The 27,775-nt window shown below is 45.8% G+C and overlaps 1 protein-coding gene across 7 annotated transcripts in view; it reads right to left on the reverse strand.

Moving 5' to 3' along the window:
- Arnt2 (aryl hydrocarbon receptor nuclear translocator 2) overlaps positions 1-27,775 on the reverse strand; it is a 156,519-nt gene that overhangs the window by 110,420 nt on the left and 18,324 nt on the right. For 4 of the 7 annotated variants that reach the window (XM_051206553.1, XM_051206555.1, XM_051206552.1 and 1 more), the window contains exons 1-2: positions 14,237-14,388; positions 6,141-6,255 (exon numbers count right to left, since the gene is read on the reverse strand). In XM_051206553.1, coding sequence (XP_051062510.1) covers positions 6,141-6,255; positions 14,237-14,381 — 260 coding nt within the window. In that variant the 5' untranslated portion in view covers positions 14,382-14,388. The other 3 variants (XM_051206558.1, XM_051206557.1, XM_051206556.1) reach the window with 3 other exon arrangements.

Below are 27,775 nucleotides of genomic sequence, written 5' to 3' on the forward strand. Positions count from 1 at the left end.
AAAATCACTCAAGCAAGCAGCTGTCTGCTCACAGAATTATTCTTCAGAGCTCTACTGGGCCTCCTCTTGGAAACATCAAACAAGGTCTTGCTGAATTCTTGCTTAACTAACATTCCAAATGTTCCTTCTCAAAACGACACATTCCTCTACTGTCAGCAAATACTAGGCTGTAAGAGGTCAGGTCAGAGGGAACTTAATTGTGATCGAGCATACTCAGGGTTTCTGAGGAAGAAAACGAGATACCTACATCAGTGTGGCTCTCGAGTGGGCCATCTCAGGTCCTGAACTGCCCTGCCTGTTCTTAGTGCCCGAAGGATCCAAGCAGAAGGGAGGCTAGTTGCCTGGCAGCTGTAGCTGAAGAATCCCATGCTTTAGCAGCTTACTATGAGAACAGACTGTGCTGGGATACACAGTGAGATTCTGCTCCTCCCCCAATAAACAATGGAGTGTTTTCTAGAAGACCACAGCTATACAGGCCAGAGCTTCTAGACCCTCACAGGGAGGGTGAACCAGGAAAGGCACAGGGCACCTAGGTCACCAGGAAGCAGTCACAATACAATGAAGAGCTATCCTTGTATACATGCCCCAAGATGGACCCCAGCGAGATGTATGGTGACCTCTAGGCTTTATAATAACCTGGGGGACCAAGGAACTAGGCTCAGATATGGCAAAATGAAGGGATGGAGGGAGGGAGGACAGGCATTTGTTTGCATATCTTTGTCCTGGATTGTGTACAGTGCAGTCTGACCTGACATAGTTTTGCCCAGAATTGGATCCTGACTCTCAAAAGCCAACTGTCCTAATACTAAGAATCAGGGATGGGGGAAATGGCAGTTGTGTACAAAGAGAAAAGGAGGTGGTTGAGAAGAAGAGATAAGACAGGTAAGGACCACATGCCGGCCACCAGGGAAACAGACATGCACGGTCCTCACAGTATCATTATGGAAGTCCGACACTGGACTGCAGAACTGTTTACAGGACAAATGGTGCTGATGTGGCTGAATGAAGAAAACTCATTAGTATCCTGTATAATTACTAAGCTATCATCTCACCTTCCTGGAAATTACATGTGAGAAATAACCATAAAAGGAAAAAAAAAAAAAAAAAAAAATTTACTGAGGCCAGTTGCATTTTGCAGAACCACGCTGCCACCTAGTGCTTATAAAGTGAAAGTGAAATATCAACCTTTCTACTTACATTTAAAAAAAACAAAAACAAAAACAAAACAAAACACACACACACCATAAATTCCAAAGAATTTGGGCAAGTATTTATCAAAACCTCAAATGGGTATGAGATGCACAGTTATCTTTAAAATTCCATTCAGTGCAATTTGATATTAAATTGTGTGTGTGTGTGTGTGTGTGTGTGTGTGTGTGTGTGTGCTTTTGCACTCTTGTGCTTGCCTGTGGAGGTAGAGGACTCTATCTTCTTCTACCATATGGATCCAGTTATCAAACTTAGGTCACCAGATTTGGCAGCAAGTGCCTGTACCACCAAGCCTTGAAAGGACTGTGATCACCAAACTCCTACAAAACACAGCTTTCTTTATCCAATCTCCTATGGAACAGATAAATGGGGATGTGAGTTCTGTCATTAAGGATCACAGCTTGGCCAGGTGAACTGCCAATCAGGCCATCCAGAAGGTAGAAGGAAAGAATGGCCTTGTCTGGACCCAGAGTTTACTGGAGTCCATGGGAACTTGGAGTCATGATGTGTATATAAAAAATTAAAGCCCAAGAAATTATGGCTCCCATCTGTGCACATGTGCAATCACACACATGCAGCATGGAGAGAAACTGCACCTGCCACCTGTGAGTGTGTATGCAATCATATACATGCAACATAGAGAGAAACTGCACCTGCCACTTGTGCATACATGAACTCACACTTGGCAGCAATTATGTTTAGTAATTTGGAAAAGCATGAAGTGGGCCCAGCCTATTAGAAAATCCAGGCCCCCACATGACTCCTGAGATCTTCTGGATTATTCCACACAGTCTTACTATCGGGCATGTGTGCACATGTGTGTGCATGCATGCACGAGTGTGCGCGCGTGCGCACACACACACACACACACACACACACACACACACACACACACACTGCCCCTGACTAAACAAAAGACCTCAAAACAACCTTGCCCCAGGTGCGCCTTTGTGACTCTGCCACCATGTCCAACTTTAAATATGACTACAATTAGTTGTGCCTATTCTCCTATAAAAAGTGTAAGTAAATAAATCATCCTTTAAGTCTTTTATGTTTTTCTATTATACTGAAACATCTTGAGAATAGAAGAAGTCGAAATATGACTTTAAGTCCTATTGTATTCACTCTAAGACAACACAGCAATTTCTAGAGTGATTTGAGAATGGGCGATTAAGTCATCAAAAGGTGAGCTGAAAACACACTTTCCTGCCAGTGAGCCACTAGCTTTGATAGGCATTTCTCAGCATAGCCTATGTGAAAAGGAAGCGATGAGATTCTCCCTAGCAGTGCTTTTATACGGATAGCAGTGCAGCATTAAATATGCGTTTTCACACAGCATTCTCTTTTCCTACGGCAAACAAAGGTCATTCCAGTACAGCTGGTTAAACAGTGGCTGTGCAGGCAGGAGCAATCCTGGACCTGGCCACCAGTCCCCAGAACAGAGCAGAGTGACAATGTGTCTGAAAATGTTCTCCCTTCAGAGCCCGGATCTGAGGGTTGTTATTACAGTCAAACTACACATTTAAACTTGAGGAACATCCACTTACAATCCATCCATCCATCCCTCCTTCTCTCCCTCCCTCCCTCACTCCCTCCCTCCCTCCCTCTCTCTTCCTCTCTCTTTCCCTCCACCCCCTCTCCACTCTTTATTTCCTTTAATTTTTAAATGGGGGCTCACTATGTAACTCAGGCTGGCAGGCTGGTCTTGAACTCTCTAGCCTCCTGCCTTAAAGTACCAAGTGCTGGGAATTTTCCCTCAATAATGGTGTTTAGAAACTCAGCCCTAGGAAGCAAGGCAGTGGCAGGAGCAAGGCATCCCTGTGCATCCCTGTCTGCAGCCTCCACCCTCCATCCCAATGGCTCCTTTGGGCTAGCTCAGCTTATAGCTTAACTCATCACTGCTGCTTCCTCACTGAGGTTAAAAGTAGCCAGTTTGGAGCCTCCTCCACCCCTTACTGAGCTTCGGGAGGTCACAACAAGAATGTATGTCAGGTGACTTGCTTCAGCTCATTTCTCCCACACATGTGGAGCTACTTTGGAAAGAATCTGAAACTTCTGAACCTTCACCTTGTGTCTTAGCTGCCAAGAGGACAAAAGTGCCCTGCTGAGCCTCTCACTGCCAAGCCTTCTCAGTAAGCGGGAAGAAAGCCCAGCCAGGAAGGACTCACAACACTAGGCCAGGCACAGGCCCAGGAGGATTCAAAGTCCTCAAGGATCAGCTCTAAGAGGTAGTGAAGCTCTAGAGAGGAAAGGATGGCTGATGGTTGTCCCAAGCACTTGGCACACTTGCCTCCGTGAGAATGACATCAGCGAACACTTGGGAAGGAATGGGGTAGGCCACACTAATGCTGTTTTTCCCCCTTTCCTGACACCCCATTCTCTTCCATATCCCTCTCTTTGAGTCTCTTCGAGGGTGTCCTACAGTCTTAACAGAAGGCGCAGTTGGAGACACCATGCTGGTGACAGTGACAACAAACAGCAGTCAATGCCAGCCACAGCACAAGGCCCTGAAGGAGCTGTCTGCCTTTAGAAGCACATAGCCTCCGTCAGAGTCTCACAACGGAAGGGATCGGTACCAGGGGTAGAACGATGTAAAACATGCCAGATGCAAGAATTACTATGGAAACGTGTCTTTAAAAATGGAGGTTCCCCTTCTTAGACCCAGAATGAATCTCTAAATCATGGTGTCTTTTCCCCCACAATCTGACAGGAGAAAAGGGCATACAGACCCCAAGAAAGATGACAGGGGAACAGGCTTTCTGGTGAAGGTCATTGGTCTGCTCTCAGAGAGCCCCAGCCTCATGGCAAGATGTTGGTGGCCACTGCTTGCCTACCTTCAGCTCTGCTTTCTTTCTTAGTAGGTGTACATGGAATGGAACCCAAGCCCAAGTGTCAGCCTACCCAGGGCTCACACTAGCTTCTGGTACTATGGTGTGTGTGTGTGTGTGTGTGTGTGTGTGTGTTGGTTTGAATGAGATGTCAACGTCTCCCACAGTCTCACAGGTTTGAATACTTAGCCCCAGTTGGTGACCCATTTCGGGGAGGCTTTGGAGGTGTGGCCATGTGTCCCTGAGGTTTCAATGGCCACATGCCATTCCCTGTTCGCTCTCTGCTTCTTGTCTGTGGTTTCTGATGTGAGCATTCAGCTGCTGGAGTTGAGTGCCTGCTGCTGCCATGCTTTCCCACTGTGGTGCTGATGGACTCTTAGGCCTCAGATAAACCCCTCCTTCTACAAGTTGCCTTGGTCATGGTGTGTCAAAGCAGTAGAGAAGACACTACAGCAGTGTGTGCAACAGCACAGCACAGAGGACAGCTACTAAGTCCTACATGAGATCATCTTAAGTGCAATGTAGGCAGCAGGATTTGAACTCCAGGATTGGGTTAGGACCCTGCAGGCCGATGTGGAAAGCTGCTGGGCGCTCACCAGGCCAAACCACAAGGAGACCGAGGCTCACAGATGCCCCCCAGCACAGGGGTTGGAGAAAGCATTTTTGCCTAAACTTGCATCAACCTAGAGTGCTCATTGCAGAGCCTAGTGTGGTCTCTTCTGGAAAAGGGCAAGGAGGAGCAATGGAGTTTCTCTCTAAAGAATGTGAGTTAAGATAGTAACATTTTAAATAATCTGGATTTTTAAATTGAAAAATTGATATTTTTACACTATACACATTCTTTTTATCAAGCGAAACAGCAGAACTCAGTCTACAGTTAGCAAGAACAATGGCTCAGATAGCAGGCATCTGTTCATGAAATCCCAGAGGCAAGCAGCAGCCTTTACCAGGTAGTTATTTGTGGCAGCCGCTGAGGAAACCAAACAGCAGCAGACAGAACACTGACTCCCTCAGAGAGTGTGCAGGGTCAAGGCTGGCCTTGCCACCACAGTCAGACTCTCACCCCCCTCAATGACTATGCATCTCTCAGGCCCTTTCCCAAAGACCCCAGTACACACAGCAGTCCTCATCATTAGCTGGCACTATAATACTATACTGCTTCATCCTGTCCCCACTCTCTATCCAGACCCTGGTATGCACCTGTCCCCTTGCCTCTGTGCCTTTTTAAGCATCACAGGGGTTGGAAGAGGCTCTTGGAATTAAATCCCTGGACCATTCCAACATGGGTGCAGCCTGCAGTCTTGGAGCTATGGAAGGTGTGTTCTGTCCTCACGGGATGGATAGCTGCAATCATGGGCAGAATGTGTGATCAGAAGCTGAACAACATCATGAGACAGCTCATTTATTAACTGTTAAACTGAAAATAAAAAAGGATCGTTGGGGAGCGGGATTCAGTAACATACTCCTCTGGAAAATACCAGCTGTTTTCCTTGGTTTGATTTGGGTTCTGGGTATGAATGCTAACATCATTCAACACAAGTGGTGCCAGTTTTGCTTTCATCTGCTCAAAAGTGGTCTGTGACCTATCAGGACCAGTAGAGTCAACAGAGCTTAATGCTTGTCCCCTTTATTGTTTGAGCAATATTCAACACAACTATCTGGCCGACATTCAGGTGCTGGATCCCGGCCAAAAGAATTCCTGCATATTCCTAGGAAAGATGAGCACTGGAGGGAAGGTTGGAGGACTCCAGTTAGATCTTTCACAGTTCCTGGGGCTGGGCCTGCCCCAGGAATGAGGCCGGAATGTTCAGACAGTTGAAAATGAACTCCCTTCAGAAAGCTAGCATAAGCAAGGCCCAGCAGGACCCCTCAGCACACCCTCCCCACAAGGACAAGCAAACAGAAATCCCCAGCTGGGTGCCAGGACTCAGAAACTTAGGCAAATCATGTGCATTTTTAGGACTCTTACACAATCTAAACAGGATACAAACTGCTGAGCTTTTACTCCCCAGGAGGGGAAAAAAAACAATACTTTTCTAACAGGTCAAAAGCATTGCTCAACTTTTACTAAGGCTAGTTTCTGGAAACGCTGGCTCTGCTTACCCGGATCGGCGCTTTCCTCCTCGGGCAGGCATGGCCCCTGCCATCCTCACCTGTCCAGTGGCCGCCATGGGGGCAACAGGCAAGGTCACAGACCCGGGTATGTCTGAAGCCATTTCTGGAAGTCAACAGATACAAGAAGTTTTGTTAATGACAGAAAAACCTATAACAAGCAAGAAAGCTGTCACATTACTCCAAGAAAGCCCATCTGGGAGGGAGGGAGGGAGGGAGGGAGGGAGGGAGGGAGGGAGGGAGGGAGGGAGGGAGGGCCAGTCCTGGGCTCCCTGGCCTGTTTTCACCTCTCAGCAGTACTCACAACTGAGTGCTCAAATCAAAGGCTAAGCTGCATGAGAGCAGCTTGCACCAGTTAAGGGACTCGTGTCTCTTAGTCACATGGAAGTTGGTAGGCTATCTGTGTAGAAGGAAAAGCCTGATGGGAGGTGGGGGGGGGGGGATACGCTGGCACCAACCACAGTGCTTGGTACAGGGCTCAATCGAAAAACAACAATTTGCCTGTAGCAGTACCCCTGACTCTCACCTTTGCTTCCACAAAGAGCCTCCCCCCCACCAGTGTGGACTCAGAAACCCTGATTGTCAGACTCCATGTATTCAGGGGCATTGAGAGTCTCCCATTAAGCTTCATCACACAGAGCCAAGGTTTTCCAGGAACAAATACTAATTCAAAGAGAGAGAATGTTGGGCGACAGAAGGGAATGATGTTCTTTTTCTATTCATCATTGTTAACATATTGTTTCTAATAAACCAGACATCTCTGGAATCCCAAGTTAAACATCCTTGATTTCAAATCAATCACACTGTCAAAAAGTTTCTTCACACGCTCTGGGCTGTCAGCACCTTGTTCTGATCAAGTCCCTATCAAGACAAACCCTTGGAATGGCTTTGCTGACAATGCTTATTTTTCTCTGCATGCCTTCTGCTGTGGTCACTCTTCTTAGCTCAGTCCTTTCTGGGGGCAGAGGGGACACAGCGGTCTATGAAGATATACTTCAGCAGGAGAGTTGGGGATAAAGTGTGCACCTGGCCCCTCTGAGGACAGAAGTAATGGCCATTGAGACTGCTGCTGCACTTTTCCTAGGGTTATCACTATAGGAAGTCATGTGACAGTTCTCCCATAGGCCAAAACACACACACACACACACACACACACACACACACACACACACGCACACGCTTGAGCCATCCTACTCAGAACCTTTGAAATCTAATAATACTAATAACAATATTAAATCAGCCTCTCTATTGTATCACAACATTTTGAGGACTGTGGTGGTCTTGATGCATACATTGGGAAGAATACAGAAAAAATCCCTCACTTGGGCAGTTCCTGGGTTTGTGACTTTGAGATAGTAGGCACAGTGATGCCCTGACAGGTTCATCATAACCTGCTCTGATAAGGTATGATATACCTTTCTGAAATAGCGGCTGAAACCCCCAGGTTCTATTGTGTCTCAAGCTGGAGGTCAGGGCTGTCTATTGCAGACAGGGTGAACCTGCACATCGCAACATTCTAAATCAGGCTCTCCAGAGTAGTCATCCCTTAACCAGTTCTCAGGAGGAAGGACTCCAGAGGAAACACATCAGGAAAAGCAGAGCTTCCTTCTCCTTTATTGAAAATGCTAGTGCCCATTGCGCACATACTGAGAAAACCTATGTGAAGAAGTTGCTTTATCTTGGATTAATCTAGTAGATAATGAATGTCTAGGGTTCTGGAAACAACTAATGCTCCGTGTAACATTAGTTTCAGCATTTTGAAGCCAACAACCTCAATGCCTGTGAGTAAAGGAAACATCTGAGTGGAATTGATCTTGACCGTCATCTGCAAACCTCGAAAGGTCCATTGCTTCTCTGGGTCAGTCAATTCCAGCTCAGAGTAGGAGGGATGTGGCAACTGAAAGGCACACCTGATATAGATAGCAAAAACAATAATAGCCATTGAAGTTTATTTTAGGAAAACAAAATTGCCGAGTGTGATTGGCAGTAAAAGCTCCCTGGCTGGCAAGTCAAAGTGGGGGAGGTAATGTTGAAGCTCCATTCCTGTCTTTAGACAGATAAGGGACACAAGGCAAAGACAATGAGATGGCTTTGCCAAAGTGTCCAGCTGACCAATGCATGTCCATCCCATTATCCCCTCAGGATCTCTCTCTCTCTCTCTCTCTCTCTCTCTCTCTCTCTGTCTCTGTCTCTGTCTCTGCTCTCCAGCTCCTCCCTATGAATACGTTTCAGTAACAATGAGCTAAGAAGGGCTAAGAGGAAGACTAAGCTGACTCTCAGTCCAACAGTTCCAAGTAGATGCTCAAACAAGTGTCTGCCACCAGAATGACTGGGCCACTGGTCACAGTACCATCTATGAAGTGTTCAAAACTCAGTTATAAACTCAGTTTTAAAAATTAAGAATAATGTATGCAACAAGCCTAACACAATGTCTGGGGAAATAAACGTTCAAACAACATAACTAAAGCTATGAATAAAGTGCTGGTAAATGGCTAAGCTTGGTACTGGGATTTAATTGGGATGAGGAACTGGTGTGAGGCAGGCATTCTTCCTGATGAAAGGAAATCTGTCCCATGTCTACTTTTCATAATTACTTAAGGAATCCATAGTCCATTTTAATCCAATGCCATCTTAGTAACCAAAATACAGTTAATGGAAGATGCAGTCCTTGAGGCTTGCATTCATGTTAAAGGTTACATGCTTCCAATTCTGATTTTCTAAAGGAGATATCTTTAATAGATTCCAACAAAACAGAAAGCAGGTCTCCTCCCTCTGCCCGTGTGTACCCATGTGGTCTGTGGTACCTCTCTCAGAAAGGTAACTGCCTGCTTCTCCAACCTGACAACGTTTCCCTTTAACTGATGATTGTAGGATTCTTCCAGAAGATGCTTCAGAAGTGTTCCTAGCTGGGTCTGAGTCATAGCCTGGTACTAAATGCAGCTAAGATGCCCAAACATTAACAAACATTAACAAACAGAGTCACCCCATGGAGCAGTGTTGATTCGATTCAGTGTTTCTGAATTTCACACTTAAATAAGGGGAAAGGAACCCTAGTGATCATGTTGTACAGGAAGAAAATATCCCTGGAGTCCCTAAGATAACAGTGCAGCCACTGCCACACTGCAACTGGGGTCCATAAAGACAGCCTTCTGGGAAGATAATGCAGCAGCATGAATGGAGACATTAAAGTATCCAGCCCCCCACACACACATACAAGAGAGTCTGGGGACTGAGGAGGTGTGTGGTGTCCAGTACTGTGTGTGTGTATGTGTGTAAATGTGTTTGTACATGTATGCATGTGCAGAAGTCAGAATTTTACAGTGGTTTGGTGTCTTCCTCGATTGTTTGCAACTTGCATTTTGGGTTTTTTTTTTTTTTTTTTTTTTTTTTTTTTGGTTGGTTGGTTGGTTTTTGGAGACAGGTTTTCTCTGTGCAACCCTGTACTGGAACTTACTTTGTAGACCAGGTTGGCCTTGAACTCAGAAATCTGCCTGCCTCTGTCTCCATAGTGCTGTGATTAAAGGCCACCAGCACCCGACTGCCACAGAATTTTTGAAGCAGAGTCTCTCATTGAATCTGGAACTCACTGATTCAGCTAAGCTTCTGGCAGCAAGACCCAGGGATCCTCTTGTTTGTCTCTCTAGTGCTAGGACTTCAGACATGCACCCCCATGCCTGCTCTTTTACATGTGAACTCAGGTCCTCATGCTTGCATAGCAAGCACTTTAGCAACCCAGCTATTCCTGAAACCTCACCACCTGCTGTTTTAATATTAGTTTAATGATGTGTTAACTGAATGTCACAAGCTCAATAGCAAATATTAAAACCTTGTCATGAGGAAAACACAGGAAAGACTGTATACAGCCAGTGAACTGGAGCAATGCGTGCATGGAACAGAGGCCAGGGAAGGGGGGTTTCCAACAGGCATGTTTAGTGATGAACAGACTGGCTTGGTAACAATGACAGAATTTTGCTCAAGATTTATATTGGATACTGTCTCCCTGGAACCCTGCCACCTTCCTGTCATGAACTTGACTTCCATCCCTTGTCGTAGATTGGAGAACTCAACATGGAGAGGTGGGTGTCAGGCCACAGAGCCAGAGAATGGCAGAGCCTGCACACGTTCTAACCACAAACTACATCCTCAAGGTGCCCAGGCAGAAGTAGGGTGCCCTGACAGACCCCTTCCCAGCTACCCAAGAGATGAACTGACACTGAGGTCTAAACCACAGTCCCAGTAGAAGTCATGTGGCACACAGGAAATGCCATGATTTGGGGTCACTCAACTGAGCTGGTGGGTTATGGGAAGTGACGTAACTCACTGAGCTTCAGTGGCTTCATCTAAAAATTCAGGCAAATACCTACGTGCTGGAGTTGCCATGATGTCTACCAGAAGAAAAATCTCCTTTTCTCATATTGTTTTTTCCTCAGGAAAAGAGTTATCTTTCAACAGAGCTCTCTCTGCGTATGTGTGTCTATCTTAGGCACAAGTGTGCATGTGCACGCACATGCCTGCTTGCGTGCGTATGTGCGTGCGCGCGTGTGCGCGCGCGCACACACACACACACATACACACACACACACACACACACACACACAGAGGGAGGTGTTTCATAACCTTTGAGCCAATCACTTGTCTGCACCTTGGTTTCCTATCTGTAAAATGGAAGCACATGTCTGAAGACACGAGGATCAGAGACACTAATGTATGTGCTCAGCACTCAGATTGTCACCTGGCACAGAGTAAGAACGCTTATTCAGTTAAACACACACATACGTGCTAACAAACACAGTCATCTTACCATCAAATTCTTCCCCGCATTTCTGTGATTTTTGTCTTTCTGGTCCTGCCTCACACATGTGTAAGGATGGTGACATTCTGGGACTCTTGCCCCTCCCAAAGTGCTCACCCAGGACTGCTGTCACCAAAGCATGAAAACAGAGACAGCACCAGCCTGGGCTGCCTGAGACGGGCTTCTCCCTGAGTAGAGCTGGTGCAGTCCCTCTATGCTCGGCCTTTGTGCCAGGGGGCACCTGGCCACATCTGGGGTAGGGGTGGTCAGCAGGCCAGGCACTGCATTCCTCCAGGGCAGTTGTGTGAAGCAGTGAGCCTCCACTTCCGCTGTCACCATTAGTCTTCTCATCTCCCCTCCAGGCTTCACACACACACACACACACACACACAAGCACACAAGCACACAAGCACACATGCATACTACCCTTATACACACCATACAAACCATACAGATACAATGTGTATGCAATCAACTAGCTGTGGGATCAAGGAAGGTACTAATGGGAGACGTGTACACACACACACACACCCCACAGACCTTGCCTTGGACCTGGCACATTCACAGTAACATGGTACCTGCTCTCATTCCTGGGCAGGGCAGAGACATGGCCCCTGGCTTGGCAGGTCCCTATAGCTCCATGGTTCCTTCAGAGGGTTGCAGCATGCTGGTGAGGGAACCTAGAAAGTTTGGGTGCATCCTTCATCCTGCTCTCAGCTCCCATTCCCTATAGGCAGATCAAGCAGAGCCTGGCCAGGCTTCAGCAAGATGGACACGAGCCTCACAGATACAGATGGGGGGGGGGTTCCACAGTCAGCAAGGAGGGAGGAAGTCTAGTGTTGCACAGAAACTCAAATGCATTCCAGCAACACCACATGTCAAGTGCAAACCACCTTAAAGCAGACACAGGGGTTTCCACTGTGCAAGGGAAAGTTTAAAACAAGGGCCAAGCCCCTACATTTGGCTGCCTCTCTGCTCCTCCCACTCACCTGTCCTTCTTCTCTACTCAGACTTGGTCTCACAACCCCACCAGAGGTCTGGGATTATGCCTACAGTGGTCACAGCTGGAGGTGGCCAACCCTAACACCCCTGCTCCTACTCTATCTATGGGATCAGTTCTCCAGCCTTACTCAGGCATATATCCTGTTTCTCAGGAGTCATATCCCTGGCCACCCACTTTTTGGCCTTCCTGCCATGTGCCTTGTCAGCTGCTGCTCTTCACCAGGACTCCCGAACATCCCGGACAGCCTCTTTTATCTATGTTTCCCCTCAGTGACCTCCTCCATCACCTCTGCAGGTCCCCAAGCCTGCTATCCTGCTACAAGTCTGTCTACCTTCTGCTGCTGGACTGGCTGGATACACCCCAGCCTTCTGCTCTGCCCTGGCCCTCTAATTTGTGCCCACTCTCCAGGACTGGAGAAAGTCAACCACTCCACTCTCATTCTCTTTCTTACCACTGTGTGGAGTCCTCGACATGACAAACCTGTTCCTGCATGGTCAGGATGCTGCCACCTCTGCTGCCCCTCATTCTGGCTCTAGGCACATCTCCCTGTCCATCCCTTACCACACTGTTTTTCCTCCCACCATTGCACACTCTACAACCTTAGGTGAGAAAAACTCTTATGCTTCTCTTCATCCAGTTAACTCCCTGGCCATTTCGGTTCCTCGCTCCGGTGCCAAGTCTCAAGAAGGCCTGTTTCCAACCAGCCCCTCCCTCCTGAGTGATATATGGTTCCATTCTACCTATATGCCTCCTGAGAGAGAATGAAGGTCACAGCAGCCCAGGTGAGAGACCAAGGCTGGGAGGACAGGGCCCCAAAGAGGAAAGATGATGTCACCGTCTCAAAATACTGGTGTGTCAGCATCAAGGCTCAAAAAGGGAAAACCCAAAAAAACCTTGGTCACCTGATCCTCCTACACTGAATGGGCAGAAAATTCTGGAGAAGGAAGAAAAGCACGGCTGGGTTGGCTAGAAGTTTACACGTAGTCTGTCACAGAAGCTTTGTGCTGGGACCTGTTGCAAAGGACAAGAGCATCCATAGTGTCTTGTGTCTGTCAACTCAGAGAACACAGGCCCTGCAGAAGCAGGCACTGCATTCAGTCTGTCCACCCATACTCTAGCTAAGAAACTGGATTAACCAGGTACCCTTCCTTTGCTCTGGCCGATGTATGTCTGGATCATAAGCACCATTTGCAAAGCCTATTTTGAGCCACAGGCGGTGCTAGAAGCCAAACGGCTGTGAGAGATTTTTAAAGGCCCAGTTGAGACTGAACATGAAGCTGGCTGGGCATTCCACACTGAAGGCTGCTGGCACTGAGGTGGGAAGCCCTGTGCCCTGGGGAATGCCAGGGTAGGTTCCAGAAGGCTTCCTGAAGGAGATGACCCCTAGGATAACCTATCCATGGACTGCAGAAGCAAGGCAGAAGTTCTTTCCTGTATGCAGTCCTTTGATTGTTCCACAATGTCCAAGGACAACCCATACCAGCCAACTGTGAAGGGCACGCCTTCTGGTTCACTTTCAGTCACTGGAACTTTCAGGAATTCTTTGACCCCACAAAAGCCACTCTCAACAGACTCAGTTATCCCCCATGCCCAATGTTATTCTTTTGTAATGACTTGTGCTTATTGCTCTGAGTAACTGATGGCCAATCCAGAAATAGAAATACCAGCAACTCTGGCAGTTCAACCCCACCTGCAAGGATCCCCTCCCTCCACCTGGGAAACAATGTGCCCCACTACAGAGAGGGTAAATGCCTGCTTGCTAGCTCCTAGACAGAGCTGCAACTAAGCTGTGCACACATCAGAACATCAGCCCAGACTAAGTGAAACAGGCTTCACCACAACACATACAGCGTATCTAGCCCATGGCTCATCATTCAGGCTAGTGCTCATTTCAGATCCAGCCATGATGTGTTGGATTCCTATAAAACAGAGCAGGCAGGAATAACCTGAGAAAGGTGAAACTCGAGAGTATTAAGGTGAAAGGAAGAGGAGGGAATACAAAAAGACACCCTGTTCTCCTCTTCCTCACTATTTCATGGACACCCACATAGGAGAAAACAGCCCTTCATCTTCCCATGGAGGAACTAACCACACGCAAACTTTGACAATATGAACACATGGAACATTTTCACGATGGTTCAAATAAATAAAAAAAGCCCAAAGGCTCTCTCCATGGGTGAGAAGAAGAGAGAAGAGGAAGGAGGGTGCTAAGCCAAGGAAATGCTCTCTCCCCACCCATCTTTCCCAGAGCGACACTCGTCACAGATAGCACATCAAATGCTCCAGCCCTACCTTCTCGGAGGGTTGAACAAAGACCTTTCTTCCTTGTGAACAACAAACACCTTCTTAGGAGAATATGCTGCCCGTGTAGGAAAAAAATGTCAGAAACCTCTGGGAGCAAATGCACTGCATTTGTATTCTGCTCAGAAAATGTCATCACAGATCTGTTTACCTTAACTGTGGACCATGATTCAGCCGTGACAACTGTCTTGCATACTGATCAATTTATTTGCAGCAAAATTTCCAGCATTAACTGCTTAGGTTCTGAAAAACTGGATACTTGGATTTCTTGTGCAGCTGCGACACATAAAGGAAAGATCCAGCTTGTTACCAAAACATTTCAGTGAGAGACTAGGAAGGATTCTTCTTGAAGTGTGGGTGAGGGAGGGTTCCTTCCTCTTCCAGATAGAAGGCAGAGCTCACGATTCCTGCAGGCTCTCCTCAGGGTGGGATGTTTGCAGCATGATGCTCAGAAAAATAATGTTAACAGGAACCACAGGGCTCTGCATCCAGGTTTTTTGTCAGGCTTTAGCCAGCTGTGTGGCTCTCTATAAGATATACCCATCCCACAGGCGGGATGAGCCAGGTTCTGCAATGGGACAGGAGGTGGCAGAAATGGGAGGGATTTATGGATGGGACCAGGAAAGGAGGGAGGAGCCAAGCCCCACTCTCTTTGGCAGCAATCATGCAAGACTGGAGACCTAGCGGGTAGGTCTCAGCCTTAGGGACAAGAAACAGACCATGTAGACTGGGGAGAGGCCCTCCCTCCTGTCTCCCCAGGCTCCACTGTGCTATGAAACACTGGTGTCAATATATGGGTTAGTGTTCATGCCCATAAACTAATAATCATTAGTGTTCAGTAGTAATCATTAGTGTTCATGCCCATAAACTAGCTTCATTTCCTTCCTTCTGGCTGAAGGCCAGTGTCTCTGGGCTAAACTCTATGTTTTTTATTTAAAAATATTGGTCTCACACAATATATTGTCATCATGTTTTTCTCCTTCCCCAACTCCTCAGATCCTCCCCACCTCCCTACCCATACATTTTAAGTTCATCTGTCGCTCCAAAAGTAAAATTAAAAATGATATTCAAAGCAATCAATAATATAACAACAATACCAAATGAAACAAAGCACACACACGCACACACACACACTGGAGTCTATTATATCTTAGTAATAGGCCTGCCATAGACTGTGGCTGTTATATCTAGTAACACTCGACTGGAGAAAACTGATTTTTCTCTTTCCTAACAGCTTATCAATTACAAACGGCTTCTTGGTTAGGGGTGGAATTTTGTGTTCATTCTCCCTTCTCAGTGTGGGACTTGGTCTGGTTTGAACCTGGTGTGTGCTGTCATAGTCCCAGTGAGTTCCTATGTGCATCCGCTCTGATGTGTCTGGAAGAAGCCGTTTCCTCTGGCTTTTTCCTTTTCTACAGCACTTACAATTTTCCCACCATCTCTTCTGGATAGCTACCTAAGCCTTGAGGGGGAGGGTTTGATGAAGACATCCCATTTAGGGCTCTCTGCACATTTGGACTTCATTTCTTAAAGTAAACAACAGAGGTGCAGAAAGCAGGTCAGAGGCACTGAACAAAGGTCACAGGTCTGAGCAGAGTGGGACATCTACTCACAAAGGGTCTTACTCCTTGGGCACACCAGCCTCTCAACAGCCAGAAACCTTCAGGGCAAAGCTGGGGTTATTGGCCACGGGGAAGATTGGTGGGGAAAGTTCAAAGTACACAGGACAGATTGTCACCAAGAGGGGCTCCAACCCAGGCTGAGGTTTACCAAGGCCCGAGCTTAGGCAATCTGGTCAGGAAGGAGGAGAAAGCACAGAGTGTGGGTAGCTGGTGGGGGACCTAGCCAGGGCCTCAAAGCTGTGCTTCTGCACACTCAGAAGTTCAAGACCCTCAAGTGAGGCAAAGTTCAGATGCTATGAGGATAGAACCCATGTGAGGCAGAGTCTGTCAGCCTGGAGTATAAACGGTCTTTGAGGAAAAGGACGAAACGAAGCCATCTTCAAACACCTGAAGGAACCACAAGATACCGGTTCTCTGCAGTGGGGGTTTCCTCATGATGATGACAAACATGAAGGGTGCGGAACACAAGCAATGACTGAATGCACACAGCCTGTCCTAAGACAGTCTAAAGCTGACCAGAAACCAAATGATTGAATATGCCTGACACAAAGAGAAAAGCTAATAAATTATGGAACAGCCAGACAGATGAAAGTCATTCTGCCATTAAATATCACTATTCGAAGAATGATCTTACAGGAAAGAGCTAGAGTTAAGTAAACAGAGCTGGATGCAAAGTCTTTCACAGTGAATGTATGTCAGAGAGCCACCAACTCCAACTTCAACCACTCTATCTGCCCCAAACCTACCGGGCAGCTTTAGCTTCTGAGTCTTGATTTCAATGTTGAATGTGCCCAAAGGGTCTACATGAGATTCTAGATTTTCTTTTGATTAAAAAGAGGGGAATTCAGTTCCTTCTTCCCATCCTTTATCTTCACCGAGACTCCAAGGACTCTGGTTACCATCAGTTCTTCCACAAACTCACTAGCATCCCTCCCCTCCAGGCTGGCCCTCTGAGGACATCATGTCACTTGCTCTGAGCTAATCTCTAGTCTGTGGCATTTGGAGGGTGGTGATACCTTTAAGAGGTGAAGACTAGTGGAAGAAAGTTACATCATGGTGTGTGGGGTAGCGGGGAGTGATGGGAACACTAGGACCTGTGCTATGTAGGCTTTTTGTCAAATGGACATAAGCTAGAGTCATTTGGAAGGAAGGAACTGGAATTGAGAAAATGCCTCCATGTGTGCAGCCTGGCATAAGCACATAAGCACATGCTCTCATTTATATATTCATACTAATGGGGCAGGAGTAATGACTCAGTAGCTAAGAGCACTTGCTACATTTGTAGAGTAGCAGCTCAGTTCCCAACACCCACATCAGGCAGCTCACAACCACATGTGACTCTGGTTCAAGGTCATCGGGTGCACTTTTCTAACCTTCAAGGGCACTCACATGCATATGTACATACAGATGTAGACAAAAAAAATGAAAATGAACATCAAGTAAACAGTACAACTACTAAGAGAGAAAGGATTAGCTTGCTACCATTACAGACTGTCATGTCCTTTCTAAGCAAAGATGTGTATAGAACCGTAGATAATGGTATAAAGCAGAATAAAAAATTGTGTAATGTATATAATGTATCATTTGTATCTATATGGAATTACTTTGTAAACTACTTTAATAATAAACCACCTTTAGGACTTCATTCCCTCGTTTGTTTGCTTAGAGAGTGCATCTTTCAAGGAAAGGTCTTTATTGGGCTTTTCATGTCTTTTCTAGAATAAGCTGATAATCATTTGTCATATTTGTTATGCAAAAGATTCTCAAGGAGTGAGACCTCCAAAATCGCACTGCCACACCTATAGTAAATCACTGTCAGCACAGAAATTATTGAGAGACAAAGAGAGAAAGGTGAAATCTATTAAGGAACTAAAAAGTAGCTCCAATTTGCCGTTTCTTCATAAAACTCAGCTGCAATCACACACATCACACAGCTTTATCATACTAAGTATAAGAACATCTAACAGGGCAGTGCCAAATACCACTGTTGCAATTTCTGCAATGTGAATACCACTAATAAGTGGCAATAAAAATAGTAGCAATACTCATGCTTATTACAATGTCAGATTGTCATTCAAAAACTGTAACATCTGGCTTCAGCCTGGATCACAGTCACATTGACTTAGAAGTTCCATCACTGGCACTAAGTCAAACTGAATTAATTCAATGCACATTCAATATGTGTTCACACAAGGAGAAAACTATATTCTCTCTCTCTCTCCCTCCATTCATCCATCCCTCCTTCCCTCCCTCCCTCCATCCCTCCTTCTCCCTCTCCGTCTCCCCCTCCCCCCTCTCTCATGTGTGTGGCTTGTGCAGTTCACTAAAAATGGAGCAAAGCTAGTATATTAATGTTAAGGTTACATGTGATTTTTAGTTCCACTTATTCTCTATTATCTCCAAGTTCTTAATACATAGAATGCAATATTCTTATAGTTAGGAAGCAATGCAAATGATGGAGCTGAAAATAAATGAGAGCACCAGGATGCTGGATTCTGGAGGCAGGGGGAGTGTCACAGGAGCCAGTGAGTAGGTAAGAAATCGTGTAGCCGCCCACAGCTGAGCTAACTTACCCTCCAAGAAGGGAGTATGCTGGGAAGATGCAAGTCAGAATTGAAAGACAAAGTGTCTCCTGAGTTCTAAAGAGGTGCCAAGATTGAGCAGGCTCAGGAGCTCTTACGGGGGGGGGGGGGGCTGTGAAAGCAGCAGTGTTATTCCCTTGTTCAAGGGGAAGTGGTGTTTAGTATATTCTGATTAGGATATACTGTAGTAACTGTATATGAATATTCCACAACCCAAGTATTCAGCAAACAGAAAAAATGGAAAGCAAAGCCTATTCAGAGAGATAAGGGAAGTGAGGCTCCAGGAAAGACAGACCAGGAGATTCATTTGTTAAGGTCAAGGAGATGCTGCTACCAATTAGACACGAGGGTAACAAATAAGAGTACCCAGAAAAATGTGGCACAGACATTCTAGCAATGACTATGTGACTCAACCCAACTTTGTGCGGTTTTGTGGTGAGAAATGACCAGGGGGTGGGTAGTTGCTGCTGAGAATGGGAGGGAAGTAGCCAAGAGAAGAGGTGAAAATGCAGGTTTTGACCTGAGCTTCCAGGACAAAAGGCTTCAGGGACAAAAGTGGGGATTAGATAACAAGGACAGTCTCCATTGTTTACCTGCACTACCTTGCCCCTCTCAAGGGCAAGACTTGGGAGGAATAAAGGGTGAGGTCTGGAGAGACAGCCCAGTAGTCAACAGATCTTACAACTTTTGTAGATGATGTCAGATGGCTCATGTCTGCCTTTAACTCCAGCTCCTGGAGATCTGACACCCTCTTCTGACCTCTACCAGCATATGGATGTGTACACACATACACACACAAAGAGAGAAAGAGAGTCTTAGAAATCAATATAAAACTTTGTTGTTGTTTAAAAAAAACAAAAGGAAGGCAGAGGATGGCTCTGAACATGTCCATTTGCCCCACCCTCAACCACCTTCCACAAGGACTTCAGAAATGTTCATGAGAAATGTACTGGCTGGTTTTGTGTCAACTTGACACAAGCTAGAATCATCAGAGAGAAAGGAGTCTGGGCTGAGGAAATGCCTCCAAGAGATCCAGCTATAAGATATTTTCTGAATTAGTGATCGATGAGGGAAGGTCCTGCCCTTCTTGGTGGGTGATGCCACCCCTGGGTTGGTGGCCCTGGCTTCTATAACAGGCAGGCTGAGCAAGTCAGGGGAAGCAAGCCAGTAACCAGCACCCTCTTTGTATCAGCTCCTGCCTCCAAGATCCTGCCCTGTTTGTGTTCCTGTCCTAAGTTTCTTCAGTGATAAATAGCAACATGGAAGTACAAGCCATATAAACCCTATCCTCCTCAACTTGCTTTTTGGTCATAATGTTTCATCATAGCAATAGAAACCCTAAGACAAAAAAATCTCCACAGAGGACAATCGTTTCATGTATTGTAACCATTAATCACCACTGTCAACTTGACTGGATTTTACCACCTAAGAGTCTCAGTCTGGGAATGTCTGTGAAGATGTTTCTAGAGAAGTCTAACAGGCAGGATACATCCACCCCAAATGTGGGACTCCGTGGGCTGATGCTGTCTCCTGAATGAGAAAGGAAAAAAGGGAAGCGATCTGAGCCCCAGCACTCCTTCCACTCCTTTGCTACCGAAAGGGACAGCAAACTAAGCCAAAACAAGTCCTTCCCGCCCTAAGTTGCTTTCGTCAGGTATTTTGTCAAGCATTGAGAACACTAAGGAATAAGCTATCTTCACTGGAATTGCTGGATCGGCTGCCCAAACCTACTCAGTCCCTTCCTCCTCCTCGTCGTCTTACTCCTCCCTCCTCTGTCCATCTCCACCTCCCTCTTCACAATTGCTGCCTCTCTCTTGTGGGCTGCTGCCTCTACTCCTGAACCACCCACTGAAATTCTCCTGGCCCTCCGCTCCATGTCTCACTTCATGTTCTCACATCTTTGTCCCTCTGGATAGCGCTGATTTCTGAGCATGGCTTTCCCTTCCCTCCAACAAAAGCACCAAGGAATGGACACAAATTCAGTCAGACCTTCCTGTAGCCTTTCCAGCCCAGGTCACTCTCCTCTGCCTTCGTTCCTCTAAACTTTGCCATGGCTTCAAGTTTGCCACTCAGCTGCTTGCTGCTGTCCAGCTCCACGTAAAGATGCATGCCAATAAAAGACACTTGCAAAGCAAGGCAGTAAATTTGTTATTCTCACATTATTCAGCTAGAGAAAGGCTTCAATGCAGAAATGTTATGAAGCCAGAAAAAAAAACAGCATATCATACAATAAGCACAATTCTTCTCAGAAAACATCTTTTCTAAAAAGGAGGGAAAAAATTAACATTTCCCCTGTTTACAAAACAATTGATTAAGTAAATCACATATCCCTCCATAATACAAAATTCTCTTCAGGAAGTCTTATGAAGGAAGCAGAGTGGTTTCCTTGTTGAATATATCCCTTGATGAATACATTCATCCATCATTCAACAAAAACATTTTGTGTTAAATTTTAAACAGTGAATTACTCTACAAATATAAAATATGCAAAATAGCAAAACTGTTTACATGCAAGGCATTGGGATGGTTTCTCTTGTTAGAGTGGTTAAGGTATGGCTGTTAGACTCTGTGCCACCACAGACAAAATGGGACCTGTTCTCTGCAGCTCAATTTCTGCTTCTCACTCGAATTTTGATGTGAATATCTCCCCACCCCACACAGGCTTGGTCCACAGTTTGTGGTACTGTTTAGGGAGGATGTGGAACCTTTAGGTGGGGGCCTCACTGGAAGAAGTGGGTTGCTGGGGTCAGACTTGAAGTTTTATAACTCAGGCTAAGGTTCCTGTCTAATATTTGCAGCCCTTTCCGCCCAGATGTCAGGTTTGAGGCTCCAGCTGCATTCTTCCATTGCCTTGAAGTTACCTGCTACCATGCTTCTACCACCATTGTCTAAGTTGGGCTTTTTATTGCTACAATGAAACACCATGTAAGTTGAGGAAGAAGGGGTATGTTTGGCTTATACTTCCACATTGCTGTTCACCGCTGAAGGAAGTCAGGACAGGAACTCAAACAGTATCAGAAGCTGGAAGCTGATGCAGAGGCCATGGAGGGGAACTATTTACTGGCTTGCTCATTTAGGTTTGCTCAGCCTGCTTTCTTATAAAACACAGGACCACCAGCCCAGGGATGGCACCACCCACTGTGGGCTGATGGTTCTGCATTCCCCCATTGATCACTAGCTGAGAAAATGCCTTGCAGCTAGATCTCATGGAGGTATTTCCTCAACTGTGACTCCTTCCTCTCTGATGACTTCATGTCAAGTTGACACAAAACCAGTACAACCATTATGAACTATATCCCATCAAACTGTAAGACAAAGTAAACCCTGCCTCCTTTCAGTTGCTTCTGTCATATATTCCTTCACAGTGACAAGGAGGGAACTGGTACGGGAGAGATGAAATGGGAGCTTCTGGAGAAGAGGACTGTGGGCTGTCTGGGAGCATAGAGAGCAGGAATAGGCGATTCTGAGAAACACCTTTGCAGTTGCAGATGGGAGTGCAGAATGTAGAGATGTTCTGGGAATGCTGGTATACCCCCACCAAGGCCTCAGCTGAAGGACAAGATTCATTTCAGCCTGGACCACTCAAAGGCAGTTGCTGTGAAGAGCCTTAGAAAGACAGGGTGGAGGGAAGCCTACTTTAGGACCCTGACTGCAGCCTCCCAGTTACTGGGGTTTCAGAGGGCAGGCACTAGTGGGAACAGGCTTGGGGATGTGAGCTTTAAGTGGTAGTGTGGGGGTCTGATCCTGTATAACAAGAACCATGACGATCAGTGCTCTATGCTGTCACTTCCAGAAAGACCCCTGTGAAGGATGTGCAGAGAGGGCAGAACTGTGAACTCCTCACAGGCCCAAGGTTGCTGGCTTCTCAGGGACAATTTCAGGTTCAGGGATTTTGTTTTAGGTATTGCTTTTAGAGGGTAGGACATTGGTCACAAGTGGCTGGTTTTTCATCTTACAAACTGCACAGCCCTGTAAGTAGCCCTGGCCATGCTTTGTGGGAATCTCAATGATTGGGATTCTGATTCTAGAATGTGAAAGCCACCTGGTGGGGACCCCCTAGGTCAGAACTACAGAAGGGGAATGAGTGGCTTTAGCCTACAGACCAGCACTACCCAGACAGTGCCCTGCCTAAGACAAGTGTAGGCAGGTATGGATGAGGGGGTAGAGAAATTCCTCATCAACCCCAACACACCACATTTCCAGTACCTCCACATGCCACCAACCAGGAAGCTCCCAAACCTGTGTATGCAGTCTCCATGATGCAGGCATAACTGATGAAGTCCTTGGCTGTTTGGGATTAGGTCCATCTCTGTTCCTGTCCTGGTTAGTTTAGGTTGTCAATTCTACACAGCCTAGAGTCATCTGAAAGTCTCAACCAAGGGACTGTTCAGATCAAACATGCGGTGGCCATGTGTGTGAAGGATGCTTGGCAAATGATTGAAACAAAAGGCCCATCTCACTACAGCACCATCCCTAGGCAGGTAATCCTGGGCTGAGGAGGAGCCAGTGAGCCTGTGAACAGCCTCCACTCTAGTTCCTGTTCTGGGTTCCTGCCTTGACTTCCTGCTGTGATAAAAGTGTAAACTGACAGAAACCCTATTCTTCCCCCCCCCCCCCCGCCCCTTCCCTTCCTCTTCTTCTTTACTGCAGGGGGCAGGATTCAACCCTGTTAAATTAGGAGGGCTGCTTGAAAACCCTTGGAAGACAAGGCTGAGAACCTAGGTCCCTCTAAGATCTGGGGGATCTTTGGCATCAGTTTCCACACAGCAGTGGTAATTACAAGTACCTGAGGTGCTTCCCACTCAGGCACTGTGTGAAACTACATGTGGCATTGTGGTTAAGAACACAGACCAGGAATGCTGGAACCTCATCTAGGGTCTTTGCCCAGATAGCTGGATACTAGGCTGACTCCTTTCATATGGACAAGGTGTATCACTCCCTACATTCAGGTGATGGGGGAAGTCTTTCTGTATATGTTTATCTTATTGGTTGATGAATAAAACACTGTTGGCCAAAAAGGCAGGAAGATAGGCAGGACTAGGAGATGAGGAAAATTCTGAGAAAGATAGACAGAGAAAGCCCACCAGAGTCAGTTGCCATATAGGCTCCCAAAAGAGTAGCAGGTCCTGACCCTTCTCTGGTAACATAAGACCATGTGGAAATACTTAAATGAATAGAACTGGGTTAATAATTAAGACAGAGCTAGCCAATAAGGAGCCCTAGTCATTAGCCAGCAGTTTTATAATTAATATAGTGTCTGTGTGCTTATTTGGGGCTGAGGCAGCTGCAGAACCTGGCAGACAAGAAAACATTCAGCAACATTCAAGCCTCATCAGATGATGTCAATGACACTGTTAGGAAGGACAGCATGGCAGGGCATGGGAGAGTATGGATGATGTTTTCAGCATCCTCTGAAAGCTCCCTCACCTGTGGGCTGTGTGTGGAAGTTCTCATCAATGAGCTGTACTTATACTGAACATTCCACAAGACTGATTAAATAGTTATAACTTCAGTGATTGTGGAGAGGTTAGAATGTTGCCGGTTCAGAATCTAATTAGAATTTATATTAGGTTCTTTACCCACCTCTGCATCTGTCCTAACACCCTTATGACTACAAGGTAAAACCTTTTGGATTGTATTAACTAACAAACCACTAGCTTCTACACACCATAAGGCTAAGAACGTCATCAGACAGCATTGGAGGCCTACAGCACAGAATTCCCCACTTTGCTGCAACTGCATACCCAGTGTTTCCACCAATGAATTTGAAGTGTCTTGATTGTGATTTTCTTTATGTTCCACGAAAGTGTTACCATGTTGGGACATGGAATTTGAAGCAAATCAAATCTGTGTTCCTGAGTCATGGTCATTCATATTTGATTCCAAAATATACTACTTCCTTTGAGGAGAATGCTATATTTCTTGGTTCAGCAGAGTAGGCATTAGGTAGGGCAGTATAACACAGAAGAAATTGGACCTGTATACCTAGAAACAATTAAAATGTCTTCATAAAAGCAGATGAGAGACACTAAACACAGTTGCTTAGGCTTCAGCAGGGCCAGGGCCGCAGAAGAACCCCAGCTTTGGGTCAACATACCTGCTAACTCCTCAGCCTCATGCTCACCTCTCCTGAGTGACCTTATCACTCCAAGTGTGAGTCACTTACAATATAATCTAATCAAATAACTTTTGCTGGGCTTCAGACTGAATTGTACCCCACCAAATGCATATGTTGAAACCTTAGCTCCTGAAATGATGAATTTGGAAAGGAGACTTAGGGGTAACCTGGTCTAGGTAAGGTCATTAGAGTGGGGTCCCCATAATGGGATTAGTGACTTATGAGAGAAGACAGTATCTCTCTCTGCCATGCGAGGTTAGAAGAGGAAGATGTCCATCTAAAAGCCAGGAAGACTGTCCTAGCCAGAAACTGGATTGAGTAGCACCTAGATCCTGGACCCAGCCCCAATACTATAAACCATATCACAGACACACACACACACACACACACACACACACACACACAGAGAGAGAGAGAGAGAGAGAGAGAGAGAGAGAGAGAGAGAGAGAGAGCTGAAATCCAATTCTACTACAGCTGTGCTCAAAACAGATGTATAAGGCCCAACATGGCCATGGTATAGCTAAAGAATAACCAGTAATTCATATTTAACAAAAAGTACAGGTTTTGAGTACCTCAATCTATCCTGAGCAACCAGTCTTGTCCTATCTTTCCTCTTTCACCACATACTCAAGAAATGGTATTTTCTTGTGTTGTAACCAGTGGGTGGATTCGGGGGTTACAAACAGGGAGTAGGTATGAGCTGGCCACTCAGGAGTAGCCCTGCGCATGCCCTTCTGAAGAAATGGTTATTGTGGAGGAAAGCAGTACATATACATATCCTCCTGGTTTTCAGATAGCCCAGCCACACAGGAAGCTGGGCTAGCAGAAACAGCAAGTCAGCTATGTGCTTCTAAAGTCAAAGACCACACAGCACCTCAGGCTCCTCAGAAGGAAAAATATTCGTGGTGTTGAGTTCCCGAAATGTACATGGAGATTATACTGGGCACATTTCAACCACAAAACCAAAAAACTCGTTAGTGCCATGGATAGGGCACAAAAAGTCAAATGTGATTCAACAGCTTATTTTACAATACAACACACACACCACAAACTCACATATACACACATACACACACCATACACAACATACAAACACACAGACACCACACACACATACAAACACAACACACACAGATGTACACATATACACAGACAACACACAAACACATCACATACACACACAACACACACACACAAACACACATATACAGGCACCACACAAACACATATACAAACACAACGTGCATATATATAGACAAAACACGCCCAGTTGTACACATACATACACACACAATACACATTCAGATATATACACCCATACATACACAGCACAGATATACACACATGTGTTGGAGAAAAGCAGTAATAGCTGTTTTGTCAACAAAGTGTGTGTGTGTGTGTGTGTGTGATTCAGACATCTAAAAAGGGGAAAGTTCCAGGGAAAGTAAATCAGTGAGAAGAAAATCACTTTGGTGCAGGTAAAATTCTATCCTGTGGTTTCAGGCAGGACATCATAATAAAACAAGGTGGGACACTGGCAACACCACTGCCACAACTGGCCTGTGAAGGTGCTCAGAGAGACATCCTTCAAGAAGTATTCTTATGGAGGAGAGCCCTCTATCCAGATGGCAGTGGAGATGATACAACTGTGACCACATTGCTGTCCCGCCAAAGCAGCAAGCCTCTTGAGCAGAAGTGACTGTTTTCTTGATGTGATAAAATGACTGACTAAAGCAACCTAAGAAGGAAACAGTTTAGCTCCATGTGGTGGCAGGAGTGTGAGAAGGCCAGTCACACAGAGGAAGCAGCAAGAGAAATGAATGCTGGTGTTCAGCTCGCTGTCTCCTCTTATCCAGTCCAGAACCCCAACCCAGAGAATTACGTGACGATGTTTAGGATTGACCTGCATTCTCAGTTAACACCTTCACACACTTCTATAGAGGTGAGTTTTTATACTCAGTGCAGATGAATGCTCGCAGAGGCTGTCTTCTCTATAAATAAAACTCTGCAAATCAGCCAAGACCTGAAACATACAGAAGCACCTCACCACCAAGGGTAGACCCCCATTGTACTGCCTGTCCTGGGTCCTCCTCTCTTTTGGTAACAACACTGAGATCCTATTTGATACATGTCCCCTCTTTTTCTTGGTACCTGTGACTCAGATAAATCTGCACCCAGGAGAGCGTCCCACAGCCTAGGGATGCCAGTTGGCCCTCCTGTTCAGGACTTCTTCTGGACTTCCCAATGATGAGATGTATTTGGGCCACAGTCTTGGGGGGCAGGGGGATCTGCCAAAGATTAAAACTAACATGAGGAAGGTGGGCTGAGCCAAATGCCATCTAAGCACCAAATTTAATGGTTTATTTGATCTAGTTTAAAATGGGCTCTCTTTCAGAGATACAAGAATCCTGGCAAATTTATTCTATGATGTATTCATGTTCTCTCCCTTTCTGTGTCTCTGTCTCTGTGTGTCTCTGTCTCTCTCTCCTCTCCCCCCCCTCTCTCTCACACACACATACCCCTAAACTGACATTCAATAAACATGAACTGCTTCTACAACATTTACAGAATATCAATCACTACTCGTATGGACAGAAATGATAAATCTCACTAATATGTCAGATCTTAACATATCTCTTAGTAATATTTTTAACCATACAACATTAACATGTGTCTTTCATTCCAGGACTGAACAGCAGTGCCACCTGGCCTACAGGGGATCTGTTCCAACGCCCCCAGTGCAGGCACAGAAGGATGAAGAACGTCCAACTCTATATATACTATTTCTTCCTACATACATGCTCATGATAAGTTCAACCTATAAATCAAGCACAGTAAGAGATCAGCAATAACTATTATTAAGAACATAACAGTTATAACAGCATATTATAGTAAAACTTGTAAATCGATGATTCTGGAAATGTTAACTAAATAGTTTCAAACCCTATTGGCCCTTAGTAACTGCAGGGGGAAAAAAGCTGTGTGTGAGGAGACTGGTGTTCATATAGCTTAACGCTGGGAAAGACATCCACAACCTAAGTAAAAGACAAGTGTGAATTTAGCTCAAGTCAGTGAAAAGGACATTGGCATAACCAGTGCTGTGACTCAGAATGACATAAGTGCCCTTAGCATGAAGGATGTGCTTTGAACTGTCCTCAGTATTGTCACTATTCAGATAATATGAAGATGGGTGTTTAACCACTTGTGA

The sequence above is a fragment of the Phodopus roborovskii genome, unplaced genomic scaffold, assembly GCF_943737965.1.
Source record: "Phodopus roborovskii unplaced genomic scaffold, PHOROB, whole genome shotgun sequence".
NCBI classification, from domain to species: domain Eukaryota; kingdom Metazoa; phylum Chordata; class Mammalia; order Rodentia; family Cricetidae; genus Phodopus; species Phodopus roborovskii.